This window comes from Pipistrellus kuhlii, unplaced genomic scaffold (assembly GCF_014108245.1).
Source record: "Pipistrellus kuhlii isolate mPipKuh1 unplaced genomic scaffold, mPipKuh1.p scaffold_m20_p_12, whole genome shotgun sequence".
Taxonomy (NCBI): Eukaryota; Metazoa; Chordata; class Mammalia; order Chiroptera; family Vespertilionidae; genus Pipistrellus; species Pipistrellus kuhlii.
In genome coordinates, this window is record NW_023425427.1 from 6,057,508 (window position 1) to 6,078,808 (window position 21,301).

Genomic DNA, 21,301 nt, shown 5'->3' on the forward strand with positions numbered 1-21,301 from the left:
CTTCCATTTGACACTAGATCCAGAGGTTAAGTAGCCTGCCTGAGGTCACAGCTAGTACATGAGGGAGCCAGGGAGCCAGTTTGGGTATGCCTAACTCCAAAGCCCATTCATTGGCTTGACCACTAGTTTGCAAGTAGAAAGGGATTCATGTTACATGAGACATAGTGCAGTAGAGATGCTAGAAGAATAGAGGAGGTGACCTAAAGGATGTCCTTAAAGGACACCGCAGTCATAGGGGGTTATGCAGGGACAGGGACCAGAGCCTAAGGTGGCAGGCGAGTAATGTGGGGAGAATTACTGGAAATGGAAGGTTTTAAAAATCCCATGTCTCTTCCTGCCTCTCCCTCTTCACACACCTCTCTACTTGGTATTTACTGGACACCTCTGTGCCTTAACCAGTGCCAAGCACAGGGGATACCACAGGAGAAAAGCACCTAGATGGGCACATTATGTTATGTTCTAGTGCCAACAACCAGAGAGGGCTCTGGAGTGGACTCTGAACTGGGACTGGCATTCAGATGGGCAGAATAAGGGATCCCTAGTGGCAGGCCCATGAACTGTGGACTGAGGGCTGCTATGGGGAGTTAGAATGGTGGTTTGGGGAGTGTGGTGTAAGGGCTTCGGGTGTCATCTACAAGAATCTGGCATTGGCCCAGGTTTGGAGGCAGGAAAGCTCTTCTCAGACACCTTCCCGAGTGTCAGGCAGAGAGGACAGGGTCATGAGCTGTGGTCTCAAAGCCATAAGGGTCTCAGAAGTCATTGCAGTCATAATAGTTGCCAATAGGTCTGTGGACTGGATTTGATCCACCCAGTGTTTCAAGTAAATTATTGAGCAAACTTGGTGGGGAGGGCTCTGGCCTCATCTTTGAGCCCAGGAGCCTGAAGTTGTAGTTAAGATAGCCTTTGAACTGTTCCCCCAAGAAACAAAAATGGGAGGACTAGTGCTCTAATGTGACCTTCAAGATCAGAAAAAGACTTGCCCTGGGTCCCAGCAGTGCAGGGCACAGAACCAACTCCAGGCCCTTTAGGGTGTGTATGCTGACCTCAGCCACCTGCTTATAGCTGAGAACATGAATGAGGAAGACATCAAATTTCCAGTAAACACACCTCTAATATTTGAACTGGCCCTTGGGGAGTAGAAGGGGTAGGGTGTTACCCAATTAACCAGGAAAAGAACACGGAAGAAAACTGTCGATCTTTTAAAACCTTTAATAAAGTACATGTTTTCTAAGGCTGGCCCTCTGACCCCCTCAGCTCTTTCTGACTCAAGGTTCTCACCCCAGATCCCCACATTATGTCAGAAGGGGCCATCAGGCGGGGCACTCATCAGCTGCAGCTGGCGAAAAGTTAATCCCAGTTACCGCAGTGGGCACAGGCTGGAGGCCAGCCGCCAGGTCCAAGGCAGAGCTGCTGATGGGTGTGTTGCAGTCAGGTTACCAGGAGACAGGATTTCCTCGGTCTTCCGAGTGGCCAGGTAGGCCCTGGTTAGGACACAGACGTCTGGCCAGAGTCCTCTGACCAGGAGCAGCTGGCAGGAGTTCCAGGTCCCTTCCAGGTTGTCCTCGTGTGCTAGGAAAATATTTTCCTTATGTGTCATGTCATGGGAAGCACTCAATTGAGATGAAAGGACTTCAGTCACAGGCTTTTCTGCCAGAAAACCACTTCTACATGCTCAGAGCTGGGGGCAGGGGGCTGAAAGGCAGTGCTTTTCCACATGCACCTGTCCGTCCGTCCGTCCGTCCATCCACCTGTTCCCTTGCCAATTATTTATTGCACGCTCACCAGGCACCATGCTGGATGCCAGAGATAAAGTGGTGAACAAGACACCCTTAGAGGGTGAATTTGGGAGACTAAGGCCAAGGGAGTGGCAGGTTCCGCACAGATACAGCATTTAATGGTTGTACCGGATCTGAAGTGGATCCTACCCCTCCTAAAGCTACCCGGTGGGCATGGGCATGGATGGGCATGGGCAGCATTTGGGGAAAGGATACTGGGTAGAAATGTGGCCTAAAAGGATGGTGGGCAGGCAGATCTAGCCTCCCCAGGGCCGAAGGTCAGTGGACAATGGAAATGGTCTGGTCAGCCACAGCAAAGACTGGGAAGAGGGGCCCAGGGAAGGACGCGTGGTGGGTGTGGAGCACGGTGCCCGAGGCCGGATCGTAGAACAGCAGCTCCTGGGCCTGCAGGTCCAGCAGCACGCCCAGCTGGGCGGGGCAGCGCAGCAGCCCCAGGGGCTCGTGCTGCCCGTCGTGCGAGAAGCAGAACTCTTGGTCGTAGCGGGAGAAGACCCAGGAGCAGGCATTGTGGCCCAGGCGAGAGTCACTGCCAGAACCCTTGCGGGGCAGCTGGCCTAAGGCCACGCCCACCTTGTAGGCACCACTGTTCTGCACATTCACCATCCACGCGTGCAGCCCGGACTGGAAGGAGGTGGCGGCCAGGGCATTGGGCCAGTGGTCAAAGCGCTCTGGGCCATCTGCGCAGGCCTTGGACTTCTTGGCGTTGAAGGTCAGAGTCCTTCCATCGTCAGACAGTTGCAGGAAGGGGCTGACGGTCCTCTCATCGATGCGCACATCCTCTGTGCCTGCCAGAAAGAATCTCAGAGTTACCCAAGGTCCACCCTCAGCCCTACCCTGGTCCTGCTTCCTTAGCACTCCCTGGCAGTGTGACCTCAGGCAAGCCATTTACTGTCTCTGAGCCTCAGTTTCCTCATCTGTAAAATGGGGATCAAAATAGGACTTACCATAGGACAGATGTAAGGATCAAACGAGATGACACATGGAAAGTACCCAGCAACAATATGTGCTCAATAAATTGTGGTCATAACAGTAGTTATTACTATTTGTAAACTCTGGTAGAAATAAGGCCCAGAGAAGCGAATTGCCCAAGGTCACACGCAAAGTTGGTGGCAGGGACAAAATTAAGACCCAGCACGTTGTTCCTACATCGAGCATCTAGCACTGATCATACTGCGTTCCAGTTGGGCAAATTTACAGCTTCCAGATCAGACCTGTCCTGGGAACAGTATGCCCCTGGAAGCTGGGAAGCATCAGGGATGCAGTTTCCAACAACTAACTCCATGGGACTGCCAGCAAATCAGGTAATATTTGACACCTGACTCTAGAGAATATGTACTAGCTTTTTAAGGAGAATGGGGAATGGGAAACCTCGCCACTGGAAGGTGGTGAGGGTTAAAATGGAGAAAAATGTCAATTCACTAATTAACCTAAGTCTGTGAATTGTGCAACTACCACAACTGGGAGAATGGACACTTCTGTCTGGCTTGGGGGGAGCCTGCTTTGAGAACCCCCACACTAAGTGGGAATTTGTGGAGGCAGGAGACCGTGTCGCCTTCACCTCCGTGGCCGCAGCAAGGTCAGGTCCACAGTCAGCCTAAGTCAATGTTTGTTAAGTGAGACGAATCCAGGAAGCTCAATTCTTGATCCCAGTTGGCCATCAATTACATATCTTCTTAAAGAGAAACCAGGTTTCCAAGAAATAATTCTGAGCTGTCTCAGTAGGCAGGGCATGAGGAGGACGTAGTTTACCAGAACAAGATTGACCCTAAACCCAGCTACAGAGCAGGTGGGTTTGCAACTGCAAAAGACCTGGCCCAGGTGCCCCAGGCCTTGCCAGAACCTTGGCTCCATTGACAAACCTGCACCAGGTATCACTGGTTGTCTATGCTACCATCCCGAATGCACCGGTCCCCGGTCCCCGGTGTTGGCCACAGCAAACCACAGACAGACAGACAGACAGACAGGTGCCCGTTGCTCCAACAGGTGCTGGGCTTGAGCTTCTAACCTGAGAGGGAGCCGAGAGCTGCCGTTGCCCAGAGCTGGGTCAGAAGTGGGCTCCAAGCACACGTCTCGTTAAAGTTTAACTTTTTCGACTCCTGGGGATCCAAAATGCCCTCTGCTTCCTCGGTCCTTGTAAGAAAGAAAACAAAACAGATTCAGAAAGGTTCTGGAAATGTTTCTGGGTCAAATGTATCTGATTTGGATGGTGGGGGATGAAGTGGCAGAAAATCCTCTTCCTACAAGGATGACACTAAGATTGACAACCAGCCCCAGACAGGAGCTGCCTAAAGGGGGCTGGGGCCAAAGGGAAGGTGGACATTCCCCCCTGTGCACCCTCCACTCCCCCAAGCCTTAATTATGCAAGGCAGATGATTGACAGGGTGGTAACTGCTTGGCGCCAGTGTCATAACTTGGAGTTATTCTGCTCTGGGCCGAAGCTACTCGTCCAAGGATCTGGACGGGGTTAGGACTTGGGCCCCGTGGGCCTCAGTGCAGCAGTCTTCCCGCTCCACCTTCCCGCCCAGAGAAAGTCTCACCTCCCTCCAAACCAATTGCAGCCGTAATGCTGCCCTCGGTTTGATTAGCTGGCACAGCCAACTCCTCTGCTCTTAAAATGCCAACACCCCTGTGGGGTCACACAGGAAGGGACTATCAGCTATTTACCCAATCATAAATTATTCACAGCACTTTGCTCCCAGTAACTACCTCTCCTCCGCTCAGGGCTGGGGACTGGGTTTGGTTGGAGAGAGCATTTGGGAACGAGGAGAGTTGCCACTTATTAAGCAGCAAGGCCCTGGGCTTGTTCCTTTCTATACAGAATCTCTCATCATCTTTGGTATCACCTGGGAGGTACTTGTTACCCACTTAACAGGCGAGAACAGAGAAGACATTCAGCTAAAAAGGGGAGCTGATTTAAGTCCTACCTGCAGGCACCATTCAACATAATTCTCTCCTTGACCAGAAGTGAAGTCTCAAAGGGTATAGAGCAAAGTGGGGATTCGCCAAGAGCTTTGCAGCCTTTTGGACTGGGTTCTGAGAAAAAAACTGCCCACTGCCTCTAATCCTGAGGATGGTTCTGAGATCAGGCAGCAGTTCTGAGAGTATACGCTGTCTGCCCCAAATCCCCAGCTCTGCCCATTAATGAAGGAGAGGGGAGGGTGGGCCATGTCTCATGGAGGCCTGCCCTTTGCAAAACTGTCGCTGACTATCCTGGCTTGGGAGGAGCGAGGTAAGCAGAGCCCTAGGAAAGCTCAGAGCAGGCTCTAGTGACAAAAGCTCTTTGTGGTCAAGACAACAGGGGGCCTGATGCCTCTTCTCAAAGCAGTGAGGCTGGGTCTTCAGGGACCCCAGCCGTCAGGTGGGGAGGAAAGAGGACCAGTGTCTGCATTGCTAAGCCATCATCCCAGAGCAAATCTGAGGCCAATCATAGGCACCAGAATCTAGAAGATCAGCTGGCCCATGTGCCTTCTGATACAGAAGAGAAAATTGGTGGTAGTGAGTTGGGGTTCGCACACAGCAGGGCCTTGGCTGGGACCAGAAGGCCTGGTCTGGGCAGCAGGACCTGTTGCCATGACAGGCTGCAGCGGAACCAGCCGGGGATGTGGAAACAAAATTAGATCCAAAAAAGGCATTTCTCAGACAAGTGAGTTCCCAGCTAGAAGGTGCTTGACAACTTTTGAACACAAAAATGCTTTCTTTGAGAGTCCACACTCTCTGTCTAAAGGCACAAGGAACCACAAATAAATCTTGACTTCTACCAATGGGTTTGTCAGTAGTATTTTTTTTTCTAAATATATTTTTATTGATTTCAAAGAGGAAGGAAGAGGGAGAGAGAGGCAGAAAAATCAATAATGATAGAGACTCATTGATCGGCTGCCTCCTGCACACCCCCTACTCGGGATCAAGCCCACAACCCAGCATATGCCCTTGACAGGAATCAAACCTGAGACCCCTCAGTCCGCAAGCTGACGCTCTATCCACTGACCCAGACTGGCGAGGGCTGTCAGTAGTATTTTGTTAAGCACTTCTCAAACTCTGTGTGTATTATAGGACCAAACAAATGAATGGCTATATTGCTGTTGTTGGGTGCCAAGGTTCTCACTGTGAAAAAAGAAATATATGAATGTAGAATGGGAGAAATCAAAGGAAAAATGCTGTGGCGTTCCCTTGGAATTAGAGTTTGTAATACAAACTCGTGAATAAAAAGACCACTCTCACTTCCCAGCTCTGTCTGCTGTCTACTGAGAAGGCCTGGAAGCAATGATGCATCGGCAGCAATGCACATCTACTGCCCAGATCTCAGTTTTTAAATACCATTCCCCACTACAAGGAACCGAGAGTCCCTGGAGAAACAGCTGGTTCCAGGTCTGAGGCAGGAAAAGAACAAGGTGATCCTGGGACATTGTGTTGTGCTGTGACACAAGAAAGTACTCAGAGAATGATGGGGTGAGCTGCATGACTCGGTAGTTGTGTCCACCTATGAACCAGGAGGTCATGATTCAATTCCCGGTCAGGGCACATGCCCAGTTGTGGCCTCGGTCCACAGTGTGGGGCATGCAGTAAGCAGATGATTAATGATTCTCTCTCATCATTGATGTTTCTATTTCTCTCTTCCTCTTTGAAATCAATACAAATATACTTATTTAAAAAATAATAATAATAATGGGGACTTTATTCAAAAGGACCCAGGATCCAGCCCCAAGGAACTAAAACTGGTCAAATCTAGGACAGTTTGAAGATCAAAATTAGTAATAGTAGTAGTAGTATCAGATTAATGCACTGAATAAAAAAAAATTCACAAGTCTATATTTACACTAAATAAATGAATGGACAAACAAGCAAATAAGTGAATAATTCAGGAATTTAGCATCAATGCAAACTAAAATTATGGGATAATATCTGAAGGTGTAAAGAGGCTATTTATACAAAATGCACCCCCTCACATTGCTTATTCATTACAAAAGTAAAGATACAGCTTTATAATGAAGAAAACTGGTAGGCACCATTTCATCCATGTGATCAAAACTGACATCCCTGATAATGGGACACAGTGACATCATGTGCCCTCTGATTTGACAGAATGAGAACACATCACTTCTGAGATATTCTTGCCAAAAATGCATAACCTGAACCCAATCATGAGGTAACATCCCCATCAAATTGAGGAATGTTCTACAAAACAACTGTCCTAGACTCATTAAAAATGTTTTCTTTTTTGAAAAAATGAAGGAACAATTCTAGATTAAAAGAGAACAGATGGACGGGGACGGAATAGGGGTGGGGGTGGAGGGGAGTGGGAGGGGGAGGAGGACGACCCAACAAAAAGAAACCACTAAACACTGTTAAGAACTTTTTTTTTGGTACAATTGGCTGTAGATTTGGATATAGACTGTACTAATGTATTAGATTATAGTATTATACCAACATTAAATTGCTGAACTTGATAATTATACTGTGGTTATATAAGAGAATGTCTTTGTTCTTTGGAGATAAATGCTGAAGACACACTGGCTGGGTTATAATTTTTTTAAAAAAAAGATACTATGCTAGTACAGAGGAGCAATCATCTTGATAGATAGGAAAAAAGAGACAGTGAGAAAGAGCAAACATGGCAAAATGTTAATACAATTAGTATTTCTAGGCAAAGGTCATTATAATACTTATTCTAACTTTTCTGAGTTAAAAATAGTCAAAACAAAAAATTCAAAGATCAAAATTTTTTTCAAAAATCACATCAACTTGATATTGCAGACAGACTGACTGTATTAGAGGAAGACGGTAAAGATAGAGAAAAAAGAGAAGACTAGCAGAAATGTGGGAAGATTATAGGAGGGAAAAAGTAGGAACAAGCCAAATACACATTAAAAGGAGACAAAAACCTGGCCAGTTTGGCTCAGTGGATAGTGTCAGCCTGGAGACTAAAGGGTCCCAAGTTCGATTCTGATCAAAGGCATGTACCTTGGTTGTAGGCACATCCCCAGTGGTGAGTGTGCAGGAGGCAGCCGATCCATGTTTCTCTCTCATCCATGTTTCTGACTCTCTTCCCTCTCCCTTCATCTCTGTAAAAAAAATCAATAAAATATATATATATATATTTTTAAAAAGCTGCTACAAACAAAAAAAAGGAGACAGAAACCTGGACAGTGTGGCTCAGTGGTTGAGTGTCAACCTATGAATCAGGAGGTTACAGTTTGATTCCCAGTCAAGGCACATGCCTGGGTTGCAGGCTTGATCCCCAGTGTGGGGCGTGCAGGAGGCAGCCAATCAATGATTCTCTCTTATCTTTGATGTTTTTATCTCTCCTTCTCTTTCCCTCTCTCTAAAAATATACTTAATAAAAATATATATTTAAAAAAACAAAAGGAGACAGACAGTAAGATGAATGTGGTGCATCCATACTGTGGAATACTTCACAGACTTTCTGAAAAGTGAAGTAAATCTATCTACATGTACTCACGTGGAAAGATTCCAAGTTAGCCTGATAAGTTAATAGAACAGCAAGTATAAAAATGATCCTATCTTTATTTTTTTTAAATATTTATTAAGGAGGCAAAAATTCTCCTATAATTATACACAGGAAAATCCCAAAAACATACAACTAACTGTTAAAACTGATCACCTCTAGAAAATGAGGTTGTGAAGAGATGACTCATTTTTAATTTGAATAGTTTTATATTGGCGGACTTCTTTTCTGTCTCTCATACATATGTATTGCTATTGAAACTTAAATACAAAAATAGGTAAGAAGAATGGGCGGCGCTCCTCAAGTACCGCTCTGAAAGCTTGCACAGATTAAGAATTCAATATCTTTGCCTGGCAATTTACATCCTTTCAGCCATTTCCTCAGGCTCTTGATTCCCAGCCTTTTGGTACCTAGGGAGGGCCTGGTGAAATTCTTTTCATATTGCATAATTAAAATGCAAATTTGAGGAGGCAATCCTGCGACAGGTGTCAGGTGTGGGGCCCAGTCCCAGCTCTGGAGCTTGGGCAAGTCCCTTCCCCTTGCTGAGCCTAGGCATTCGCATGTGTAGATGGGCTGGTAAAGCCCTCCAACAGGGCGACTGTACTGTTTTTAATGGGATAATGTTGGAGTGTGGCGAGCCCCGGGTTAATCAGTAATTATTTCACTCCCTTACACATGGGTCTAAAGCAGTTCTCCACGCGAGGAGCAGGAAGGCCCCGTCCATTGAGCCTGGCTCCAGAGAAGCACTCACAGCCACACACCCTGGGCTTTCCCCTGGAGCAGCGGAGCCTGAAGGCGGTGAACTATTCAGAGGCCGAAGGCCATGGTTTCCATGGCTGCCCAAGCAAATCAGGGACCATACTCACCTCTCAAAAATCTCCTGCTCCTTCTGCTGTGAGAAAAGAAAACAGGATCAGGCTTGGCACCAGAAACCCAGCAGGCAGTCAAGATCTGAATAGATTCAACTGACGTGGTGGAGGGCTCCATGGGGACGGAGACTCTAGGATAAAAAATTCTACTCCTTCTTTAAGACAAAGCACAAAGCTGCATGGGTTCCTCGCATACCTCCCACCCCCCTCTCAGAATGAATCACTCTTCCCCTCCCTCACCCCCCACCCCCGTGCCCCATGGTGTAGGTGAAGAAAACTGAGGACCTATTTACCCAACATTTCATCCCCCGTCAAGACTGTCAGCAACGAGATGGCTGGGACCCTTTCTGACTCTTTCTTTGTGACTGTCCCAGTGTTTGGGACAGAATGTGCTCTGTCTACGGAAGCTGTGTGACTGACTGAATGCACAATCTAGGGCAGTCATGGAAACTGTCCTACTTGAACTGCAGTGGGACAGATAGCTCAGTTGTTCTACATTCTCGTTCCTCTGCCTGGCATATTTATTCAGATGTCACAATGTCCCTTAAAACTGCAGATATCTGGATAGCTGTATAAAATACCACTACTTGGAAAGGATAGGTACCGAAATATTAATCATAGTAATTTCTAGATGGCAGGATTAAAGATGAGCTGTATGTTTTCATATTGGACTCCTTGTCAATTCTTCAGGTATGGAGTTATCGCTCCACCTCCCCACTTCCTTTAACACAGTTGCAACTCTTATCTTTCAGGCATTAGTTTCTAAGTCACTTGATCCAGGAGGCTTTCCCTGACCCCCTCAAGTTTGGCTTGTGGGGTCCCTAGCTCCCAGGAATGTCATTAAAAATATATTTCTAAAAATCTATATAATTTTATTCTCCTGACTCATCCCTGCTTCAAATTACCATTAACCACCCACCTCCAACCAATAAACATTCTCCATGTTTTCAGACTTCTTGGCCAATAGGTCAGGCGCTCACCCTTGCCTGACTTACAATCAGCTGGAGGTCATCCGTATGGGTGAGCATGTCCACCAGGCTGGTGCGGATGGTGTCGAGCTTCTGCAAAGCCTCAGTCCAGTGCACTCGCTGCGTCAGGATGCTCTGGTGCGCCCGCTCCTCTTCGCCATGCACCCGTTCCAGCAACCGCTGCTCCTCAGTCTCACATAGAGTCCTCACCAGACCCAGCCGCTGGATGACCAGTTCCCGCGCTGCACTGGCCATGCTCTAGAAGGGGGGAAAAAAGGAAGAGTCAGATCCTGGCAAAGCCCCATTCAAGATTAGGAGGGTTTCGCCCTAGCTGATTTGGCTTGTATGTCAGCCTGCAGACTGAAGGGTCCTGGGTTCAATTCCGGTCAAGGGCACATGCCCAAGTTGCAGGTTCGATCCTCAGTAGAGGGCATGCAGGAGGCAGCTGATTCTCTCTCATCATTGATGTATCTATCTTTCTCTTCCTCTCCCTTCATCTCTGAAATCAATAAAAAATATATTATATATAAAAAAAGATTACGAGGGTTTGGGCACAGCCCAAAGGAGTGCCAAAATTGATCGGCAATGTCTGTCATGGACACTATAGTGGCAGTGACAATGCTTAAGCCATCCCAACCCTAAGAGTTCCCAAATATGGTTTCAGGTAAAGAAATGTGAAATCCAGACATCCAGGCTACATCTCACAGAACCAGGTTCCCAGAATGGAAGAGATGGGCAGGGCCTAGAGATTAACTAGAGTCACCTACCTATTTCACAGCTGGGAATACCAAGGCCAAGGGACCAAGGTCAGAGGTCATAGAATTACAGAAGGGCCTACAAGGTCATCCCCATCAACAGGATCTGTACCAACAGTGGTCCAGTTGATATTTTTGACCATGTCTGAAAACAAAAACGTTTTTATTTCCTAATTGTCCATTCCAACTGCTTCCATGGTAGAATTCTTTCCTGCCACACAGGAGGCCTGAAATCAGTTCTCAGCCAATAAAGTTAATATGTATCTCCCAGCAACTAGCACAGTGTCTGCCACATAGTAGGCACTCAAATATTTACGGAATGACTGATAGGAAATTTTTCCCCAACTTAGTCAAAAATCTCTTGATAGCAGTCACATGCTAAGTCAGTGACAGAGCTGGGATTAGAACGCAGTTCTCTTGACTTTTGGTCCAACACTATCCCCCTACACCACTGCCATCTGGGAATCAGTCCTACCCAAAGGTATCTGCTGCATGAAGTGAGAGGAGGACAGTCTCCATGCCAAGGTCAGAGATAGCCAACAGCTTCCATGTGTCCTGCCCCTGAAGACCTGCTTTGTACAGTGCAGATGACAATTATGCCTGTTTAACAGAAGAAACTGAAACCCATAATTTGCCCAATGGGGAAAAGGGAGTGGCTAAATGTACAGTCCAGTGAATCTGGGAGTTCAGATTCCACTTCAGTGTTCTCATAAAGCAATGTGACATAGGGGTTGGGAAATTAGGTTTTGAAGACAGTTCCAAAGTTTAAATCTTGGCTGCTCCACTTATTATATGAGGAACTTTAATCACATTACTTAACATCCCTATGCCTCAGTTTTCTAATCTGTCAACTGAGGATGATACCGCATAAGGCTGTTGTAAGGATTAAGTGAGTTAACACATGTAAAACAAATAGAACAAAGCTGGCACCTGAGGGCTCAGGAACATTGGTGATCCTTCTTCCCTTTTCCCACTTTGATGCCCACAGTGCCCTGAGTCTGTGCAGCTGTGCTTATACCATGTGATCAGGATCAAGAACAGACCCTGACCCAAGAGACATCAGTTACCCCCTGAGTAGAAGATGGCAATCAATTCCAACACCTTTCTTGAGTCATTCCCTAAAATGAATAGCAAAGGAAAAAAGCTTCCCTTTCTGAAGATATGATAGAGTAAACTAAAAACTCTCCTACAACACAGAAACGCTGGAAAAATAACCCAAAGCATCCTTTAAAAAGTGAAGCTGCGTTGGCAGCTAATTAAATGAAATAACCTGGAGTCCAAAAATAAAAAAGAAACAGGAAACCAGTGCAATCAGGAGCTGAAGATTCAGTTGCCGTGGGTTGGGCTTGTGATTTGCTTTAGACTTTTATACTCATCTAAACCATCATGCAAGGGCATACAAGGTCACTATAAAGTGATAAAGGAATGGTTTACCAAGAATATATACCATGCTCTATCGATGGATAGAGCATCGGCTTGGGGACTGAAGGGACCCGGGTTCGATTCCAGTCAAGGGCATGTACCTTGGTTGCGGGCATATCCCCAGTAGGGGGTGTGCAAGAGGCAGCTGATCGATGACTCTCTCTCATCGATGTTTCTAACTCTCTATCTCTCTCCTTTCCTCTCTGTACAAAATCAATAAAATATATTTTTTAAAAAAAGAATATATACCTAATTAAATATTAGGTATATATTTCATAAATATATATCTCATAAATAGCACCAACATATAAAAAGAATAGTTGACAGAATCATAAAGAAAACTAGACAAGTCCATAGCATGTTATGAAAATGTAAATAAATGCCTTTTGCCAGTAATCAATAAATCTGACAGATAAAAATTTAATACAGAGATGATTTGATCCAATTAATAAGCTTAATTAGTAGACACATATAGAACCCTATATATTTTTTCAAGTGAATATGAAATGCTCACCTAAATTGATAATGTTTTAGGGCATGAAGCAAGTCCCAACAAATTTCAAACAATTGATGTCATACAGATTACAATACAGTTAAGTTAGAAATTAATTTAAAAAAATGATGATAATGTAAAGAATAAAACCATATACTTGGATATTTAAAAATCTATTTCTAATAACTCATAGTGAAAGAAAAAAACATAGTGGAAATTTAAAAATACTTGTAACTGAATGCAAGTACATCAAGTTTTGGGATGTACCTATCAATACCTAAAAGGTACTATATGGTTTAAATACTCACCTTAAGAAATAAGAAAAACAAAAATGACAGACTGTTCAACTCAGTAAGTTAAAAAACAAAGTATGTAAAAAAACAAATTAAAAGAAAAACATTATAGCCTGGCCGGTATGGCTCAGAGGTTGACCATCGACTTATGAACCAGCAGGTCACGTTTTTAAAAATATATATTTTATTGGTTTTTTTTTACAGAGAGGAAGGAAGAAGGATAGAAAGCTAGAAACATTGATCAGCTGACTCCTGTACACCCCCCAATGGGGATGCACCTTCAACCAAGGTACATGCCCTTGACCTGAAGCAAACCTGGGACCCTTTAGGCTTCAGGCCAATGCTCTATACACTGAGCCAAACCAGTTTCAGCAAGGAGGTCATGTTTTGATTCCTGGTCAGAGCAAATGCTCCGGTTGTGGGCTCAATCCCCAGTGGGGGACATTTTTCTCACCATTGATGTTTCTATCTCTCTCTCCCTATCCGCTCTGAAATCAATAAAAATATATTTTAAAATAAATAATAAATGGAAAAATTATAAAGATAGAAGGATATAAATTTTTATTTTTTACATATTTGTATTGATTTCAAAAAGGAAGGGAGAGGGAGAGAGAGACAGAAAGATCAAAGATGAGAGATAATCATTGATTGGCTATCTCCTGCACACCCCCTACTGAGGATTGAGCCCGAAACCTGGGCATGTGACCAGGAAATGAACCCTGACCTCCTGGTTTTTAGGTCGCCGCTCAACCACTGAGCCACGCCAGCTGGGCAATATAATATATTTTAAAAAATATAAAAGAGAATTAAAATACTAAAAGTTGGTTCTTTGAAGACTAACATGATAGACAAACCTGTGACAACTTTATCAATATTAACAACAATTTTATGCATTTAAATTCAATAACAGAGAAAGGGATAATTTTTCCAGAAAGAATTTACTAAAACCAAAGAAAAAGAAAACAGAACAGGAAAAATCCTGTCATTATGATGGAAAATGAATCAGTAGTTAAAAATCTACCAACAAAATACCACCAGGCCCTGATAGTTTTACAAACATTCAAGGCACAGGTAATTCCAATCTTATACAAACTCCTGCAGTGAAAATAGTGAGTTCTGTTTCCCAACCCATTGAATAAGGATTATATAACTTTGATAAGAAAATCTGATAAGGACAATATAAGAAATGAAACTCATAGGCTGGACTCACTCCTGAGCATAGATGCAAAATGCTTTTTAGAAAGCTATATAAGGGATGCTTATATCGGAATTATTCTGTACCTCAATTGTGGTGGAAGTCACATGAATCTATACAACTGCATAGAATTAAAGTCTCACACAGAAATGAATTTGTGTAAAACTGGTAAAATCTGAAAGAGTGAGCTGTATTAATGTCAATTTCCTGGTTATGACATTCTACCATAGTTAGGAAAGATGTTAACATTGTATGAGAATCTATAGTGATCTCAAAATTAAAGTTAAAAAATATATATATTATGACCAATTTTAGTTGGTTTTCCCCAGGAATTCAAGGATGGCTTAGCATTAGAAACTCTATTAATGTGTTATCATATAAACTAGGGGTGTCGAACTCAGTCAGAGAAGGGGCCAAAATCTAAAATCCAGCCTAAATCGCGGGCCGAATGGTTTACTGAACAGTCATAAACTGTCATTGTGATGGAAACGCAGCGGAGTGCAGTGATGACAGCGTGGTGCAGGCCACATTGCAAGGCCTGGCGGGACGGATTTGGCCCGAGGGCCTTGTGTTTGACACATGTGATATAAACAGATGATGGAGAATAAAACATATCTATAAACTGACAAATGACACCCTTAAGAGCCTACAGAAAGGTGGTAAGTAATGGAAAATAGAAGCAAGCAGAAGAGAACTCCCACAAGGTCTGCCCATCACCTAACCATCCACCTGCACCTGTGCTCACTCCACCTTCTCTGTTTCTGTGGATGAAAAGCCCATGCTTTTACCTACAACCAACCTTTCCACTTGTTTACTAGATCCCACCTCCCTTTGCTGTACCCAATTTTCCTCTTTCTCTTGCATCACTAATTTTCCCCTTTCTACTGGAAAGTTCCCATCAGCATACACACATAAAGTAACTTCTGCCATCTTAAAAAGATAACAAACAAAAAAACTGCATTGATCTCTCCAGTATCATCCCATTTGTCAGCTCCCCTCTACAGCCTAGCTCAAGAGTTACCTGTGTTAACTATCCCAAATTACTCTCCGAAATCCACTCCAATCAGGCTTTCACCCCACCACTCTACAAAATCCCTCTTGTCAGGATCTTCAATACTGTGCAGGTTACTAAATCCAATGGTCCATTCTCATGTACTGCTATGGGGGAATATGAGGGAGGAAGAAATTCATAGACCCTGCCCTTGAAAAGCATAGGAGAGATGTAGGTGTGGCCATGAGTCACAAGGATCAGCAGTGTGATGCAGCAGAAGGAGCACTGGCTGCAGAGTCAGAAGATCCAGGTCATAGAACTGACTCTGGCAGGAGGGTGTGGGACCCTGGTCAAGTCAATTGACCATCTGTAAACAGGGATATTACTGTCACCTACTGCATAGGACTATGATAAAGAATATTCAACATTCAAGCCCCTAGGTTATTTGATAATTGTGGGGCTGTGCACAAAATAATTAGATGTTAGAAAAATGCTACCCTTCCTGATCCCTGACCCTGAAAACAGTCTTTGCACTAGTGCACAACTCTGCCCAGATGGAAAAACCAGGACTCAAGAGAGAGGAAAAACCATCCCTCCTGGGCATTGAGCATTGTGCTATAGCACAGTGAGTTAGCGAGGTTAGGAAGGGACCTAGACTGGGTCAAGCCCCTAAGGCTGGGGTCTGATCCTAGGAGAGGGCCCAGGGTAGAGGGGGAAGGGAGGAATTACCTACCACTGCTCTCTGGTTCTTCCCTGGTAGGACCTCAGCCATGTACTTGGTGATGCCAGCACTCTGTAACTGCAGCCTCTCACACTGGTCCACAATCTTGTTCTGCAACACAAACAACACCCATGACATCTGGATCCATGTTGGTCCATTCATTCCATTCCATTGACTTTTTTCTTTTTACCCCTCCTCTGCCACTCCCTCCCCTGGTTATATCCCAGATCTCATCATTATGGAAAGCTTATACCACCTCCAAAATCTTCATCTCAAAGATTCCATCCTTTGCCTACCACTTCCCATCCTTCTAGATCACTAACTCTAGAATTTCCATTCCAACAATTTCTTCAGCTGAGTTTGGAGCTGCCAATACGTTAGTCTGGCCTCTGTTCATGCTCCATCACCTCTTATTGTGGCCTTGCTTCTCTCTTTATCCTGAAATCTCACCTGCCCGTTATTATAATCACGTTCCTGCATACAATCTCAGTCTCAAACCTGACACTTTACACATGCACCTGAGGAGAAGAACATGGCTTCTCAAACTGCAGTATCCCCACCCCCACTTCCTAAACGGCACCATCAGCCATCAACCTCATTACCCAGAAAAAATAAAAATAAAAAACCTACAGCCTCACATCAAATCCATCAATGAGTCCTACTAGCCCATCTCCAAAGTCTCTCTCCCTCTCTCCCTCTCTCTCTCTCTCTCCACTTCTGGTCATCTCTACTCCTGATCACCATTATCTCTCAGAGGAACCACAGTGAGAGCCTTCTAATTGGGCTTCCATTCTTAAACTCACAAGTTAAACACTGCCACATTTTGTTTTTGTTTTTGTTTTGTATTTTATTCATTTTTCACAGAGAGGAAGAGAGAGGAATAGAGAGTTAGAAACATCGATGAGAGAGAATCATGGATCAGCTGCTTCTTGCACACACCCTACTGGGGATGTGCCCGCAACCAAGGTACATATCCTTGCCTGGAATCGAACCCGGGACCTTTCAGTCTGCAGGCTGACTCTCTATCCACTGAGCCAAACCGGTTTCGGCAACACTGCCACATTTTATAAGGAAATCAGATCAGGTCACTCACTGTCCCTGCTCAAAACTCTCCAATGACTTTCCAGTACACCCACAGTAAGATGAGATTAAGCTTCTTATCTTAGCCAACAAGGCCCTACCTTATGTGACTCTGTGTAATCTCCCCAATGTTCCCTCCTCCCACTCTCCACACTGGCCTTCTTTCTGTTCCTCAAACTCACCAAATCTGTCCTCACCTCAGTGCCTTTGCACCTGTTTTTTCTTCTGTCTCTAGCTGTCTTCTCCCCTGTGTCTCTGTGTCTCGCTCCCGGCATGTCATTTTTTCTGAAGCCTTCCCTGACGATCCACATCTCCATCCCCTTCCTTTGCTTCCTTTTCTCCTTTGTACTATCGTTCTCCGACTGTATACTGTTTGTTTAACTTCTTTGTATCGTTTTCCCCCACCACTGACCTTATCTCCTTGGGAAAGTCCCAAGGTAATAGGCACCGTAAGCACCAGGACTTTGACTTATTTTCTATGCCCGACTGCCTAGAAGAGAGTCCCTTCCCAGAGGAGGCCCTGAATAAATATTTGTTGAATGAAAGAAACCCATTTCCTTGGCTACTGAAGTCCAGCAGTTTACAGCTTCTAAGCTGTGAGCATCACCCATGAGAGCGGGGGAGAGTTTTATAAATGCATCTGTGGCCCACAGAAAAGGATCTTGCCCAAGAGGTTCAGCCAGACCCGTGCTTTCCCTCTCCGTTTCTCCAAATAACGAGGGGAGCCCTTCCAAGCAGCAGCCCTTCCACTCGTTCCCCTAAGAGCATTGATTGCCTCAGTTCCATCTTCCAGAAGGGAACTCAGCTACTAGCACCTCTTCTAGGAAGCCCCTCCACACACACAAATCAGGAGTTAGCATTACAGTTCACCAGACCAAGTGCAAAGCTATAGAACTGAGTTGATTGGGCGGAAGCTGTGATCACCATCCCCACAGGACTAAAGAAACTGAGACTAGCTTCTGCAAAGCTACAGGGACAGGAACCCAGAAGGTACGTGAAAAGTTGTTTGAACTGGTGGTATTTTTTGCCCAGTTCAGGGATAATCTTGCCCTGGAGTGAAATTTCTTCTTATTTATGTATTTATTTATTTATTTTTAAATATATTTTATTGATTTTTCACAGAGAGGAAGGGAGAGGGATAGAAAGTCAGAAACATCGATGAGAGAGAAACATCGATCAGCCGCCTCTTGCACACCCCCCACCGGGGATGTGCCTGCAAGAAGGTATATGCCCTTGACCAGAATCGAACCCGGGACCCTTGAGTCCACAGGCCAACGCTCTATCCACTGAGCCAAACCGGTTTCGGCTGGAGTGAAATTTCTTTGCTGGCTGGAGGAATAGAAGAAAAATATAACCAAAATTGGAGGGAGAAAAGGCAAGACACCCCTCAGGCAAAGAAAATGAACCCTTGGCACTCCGAACCATTCTGGACATTGGCTACCAGCTACTTGACGCTGCTTTGTGGCGGACACGTGCGTTGAATTAACTCAATTCCCCGTAATCACTAATAAACTGCAATGTCCCCCCTGAGAGGGGACATCCGAGTGATATGCTAGAATTCCGATGTCCCCTGAGAGGGGACAGCGGAGTGCAAAGGTTGAATATACCTAGGGCCTCGGGAGGGTTCGGGGAAGGAGTCCCAGGCAAAGTATGTTCCAGAACAAGCATCAGGCTGCCACCCTGCCCCAACCTTCACTCTTTCCAGCACTCAAATTCAGGCCTGATGGCAACCTTAAAAAAAAAGGCTTTCATTAAATTCTCACTCCCATTAACGTCACTTCCTCCCTCCAACCACTGAAGCAAAGAGGTGGTTTCCTCTGGTCAATGACCGCCCTAGTCCAGCGAAACCTGGGAGGAGTTACTGTCCATTCTGGGCCCCGGTCCGCTCAGCTATAAAACGTTGGTAGGACCACCACTACAAAGGGGCTTGGTCTGGATGGCATCAGATGGTGAGTATTGAAGTGCTTTGAAACTTGCCAAGTGTCTATGCTTTATGGAAGTGTATTAAACTACACTACTCGAGTTTATTTTCGTCCTCACTGATATGGATAGTGGTGACAAGTAGGACCTGCCAGGAGCGTTCAGGTGTCACTGAATAACTGAATCCCCTCTCCTCAGCACCCTGTCCGGGGTGCTCCTTATAGTCCAGTCTGAGGAAGCAAGTCTCCAACCAGAGGCCACAGCCTCATAGCTGGGCAGAACTCCAGGGAGAGGTTGGAAGAATCAAGCCTTTTCATCCAATCGTAAGGAAATTCCCAGGGGGCCACACAGGTAGGCTGGAAGGAGGGAAGAAGCCCCAGGGTGAGTTTGAACTCCCCAATCTCAGCAGCTCAGGGAGGGGTGGCGACAGGAAAGTGGCCAGCCTGGAGCCAACCGGAGGCTGGGGGTGGGGAGAAACCTAGGGGAAGGGTTCTAGCAGGAACCTCCTGATACCTGCCCGCCCCTTCCCTTCGCTCTGGTGAAACCAGCTTGACAAAGTCAAGGCCAAACCTGAAAGGGAAGACATCACCTCCCCAGGAAGCCTGAGCGGTGGACACAGGGAGGAGGGGTTGTGAGCTCGGAGCTTGAGGAGCTCGGAGGGGCTGGATTTAATCACAGATCAGGCGGTGGGAGCTGGAGCAGCAGAGCCCTGGATTGATTGCCCAAGGCCAGGTCCGATTCCCAACCTCTGCATCAGGGATCAGGGATCCTATTCCCTTATTGATGCCGCACAGTAACTCCAGTAAGTGCGCGCTCTTATTGCCCCCAAGCTACAGAGGGGGACACGGAGTCTCGGAGGGCTGAGATTCACCAGGAGGACGCACGGAGGTGACATTCGCGCTCAGGTATGCCTGACTCCGGGGCCACGCCCTTTAACCGCCTCGTTCTACGGCCGGTGCCCCCGGGGAGGCTGCGCTCCGGACGGCCGGGGTCGGCCGGGGTCGGCCGGGGTCGGCCGGGGTCGGCCGGGGTCGGCCGGGGTCAGCCGGGGTCGGCCGGGCCCCGCGATCAGCCCCGCCCGGGGCCCTCGGGTCCCCGCCCCCGTGCGCCCTCCCGCCGCGCCCCCGCCTCCCTCCCAGCGCCCGCCCCGCCCCGCTCACCCGCAGCTCCTCTGCGCGCTCCCCCGCCGGGCGGATGCGGTGGCCCCGGCAGCGGCCGCCCGGCTCGGTGCAGGCGGCGCACACCGGCCGCCGATCGGAGCAGCAGAACCACGTCAGAGCCTGGCCGTGCTCCGGGCACAGAGGCCCCGGCTCAGGGCCCGGGCCGGGTCCCGGCGCCGGCCCCGCGCTCCCCGCGGACATGGCCGAGAGACCGGCGGGCGCCGCGCGCTCCACCTGCTGCAGGTGCCGCTGGGCGGGGCCTCCCTCCCGCCCCGCCCCGCCCCGTCCCGCCCGGTCCCAACGGCGGCCACCCGCTTCCTCCCCGCTCCTTAGGCGCCCGCCCGCACCCTGGACCGGACCCGGGTCCTGATCCCACCCGCTTCAGCAGTCTCTCCCCCAACTGCCCCCTCTGAATTAAGTTGCGTTATATGCGTGTTTGTTTTACAACAAACATGAAACACCAACTATTAAAGTAATTGCCGGAAACTTAATTGAGCAATGATAAGTTGCCAGGCTTTTGCTAAGCGCTTTATAAGTGGGCTATCGTGTAATACAACAGCCTTTTCTGAGAGGTAGCTTTAGGTAAGTGCTAGCTTAAAACTAGGTTCTGGTATCAGACTGGGCTCAAGTCCCACAGCCACCTCCTGGCTGAGTACCGCCAGGGCCTGGGCTGTAACCTGGGGATCAGGAGGGCACCTGATCCCCAGCTAGTGCTGAGGATCAAGTCAATGAAAACGCTTCACGGTATTTGGGGCACAGACAGAGGCTGCAACTGCTAAGCACCTGCTGTCAGTACAGGGAAGTACAATATGATGATCCCCATTTCTATGGAGGTTGAGTAACTTGTCAGGGGTCACAGTGACTAATTGGTAGCAGTGAGATTGGAACCCAGGCAGTTTGACTTATGGTTAACATGTTTAATAATTTTAATTGCATATTAATATCCAATGAGGAACATCTTCACTAGGCTGATTTCCCCAAAGTATTTATATCCAAATTTTCTTAATTTGAAAACTGGTATTTTTTAAGTATATTTTATTGATATTTTATAGAGAGAAAGGGAAAGAGATGGTTAGAAACATCCATTAGCTGCCTCATGCACACCCCCTACTGAGGATGTGCCCGCAGCCAAGGTACATGCCCTTGACCGGAATCGAACCTGGGACCCTTCAGTC

General features: G+C 46.6%; 1 protein-coding gene and 1 long non-coding RNA gene across 5 annotated transcripts; both read right to left on the minus strand.

The window, feature by feature from the left end:
• Positions 1 to 1,189: 1,189 nt before the first annotated feature.
• On the minus strand, positions 1,190 to 20,383 carry BSPRY (B-box and SPRY domain containing). 4 transcript variants are annotated; one of them, XM_036432958.2, is made up of 6 exons: positions 20,127 to 20,380; positions 15,979 to 16,077; positions 10,124 to 10,354; positions 9,126 to 9,148; positions 3,802 to 3,926; positions 1,190 to 2,581 (listed from the first exon to the last, which is right to left on the minus strand). In XM_036432958.2, the coding sequence occupies exons 1-6, from the start codon at positions 20,325 to 20,327 to the stop codon at positions 2,055 to 2,057; spliced, it is 1,206 nt and encodes a 401-aa protein (XP_036288851.1). In that variant the 5' UTR covers positions 20,328 to 20,380; the 3' UTR covers positions 1,190 to 2,054. The 4 variants fall into 4 exon arrangements, with proteins under 4 accessions (XP_036288851.1, XP_036288850.1, XP_045435851.1 ...); XM_036432957.2 differs by having other exon boundaries at positions 9,126 to 9,151; positions 20,127 to 20,379; XM_045579895.1 differs by lacking the exon at positions 15,979 to 16,077 and having other exon boundaries at positions 9,126 to 9,151; positions 20,127 to 20,381.
• LOC118716161 lies at positions 7,330 to 8,015 on the minus strand. Its single transcript, XR_004987066.2, has 2 exons — positions 7,933 to 8,015; positions 7,330 to 7,675 (listed from the first exon to the last, which is right to left on the minus strand). It is a non-coding gene; the product is annotated as an uncharacterized LOC118716161 (long non-coding RNA).
• Positions 20,384 to 21,301: the final 918 nt, after the last annotated feature.

What these genes read in the sequence shown, in the direction of transcription:
- BSPRY (XM_036432957.2), bottom strand. Translation starts at nt 20,327, where the DNA reads ATGTCCGCGGGGAGCGCGGGGCCGGCGCCGGGACCCGGCCCGGGCCCT. An exon ending in GAGCAGGAGATTTTTGAGAG is followed by an intron (nt 3,927 to 9,125) that starts GTGAGTATGGTC and finishes CTTTCTTACAAG; the next exon opens with GACCGAGGAAGCAGAGGGCA. An exon ending in AGCTCTCGGCTCCCTCTCAG is followed by an intron (nt 2,582 to 3,801) that starts GTTAGAAGCTCA and finishes TCTTTCTGGCAG; the next exon opens with GCACAGAGGATGTGCGCATC.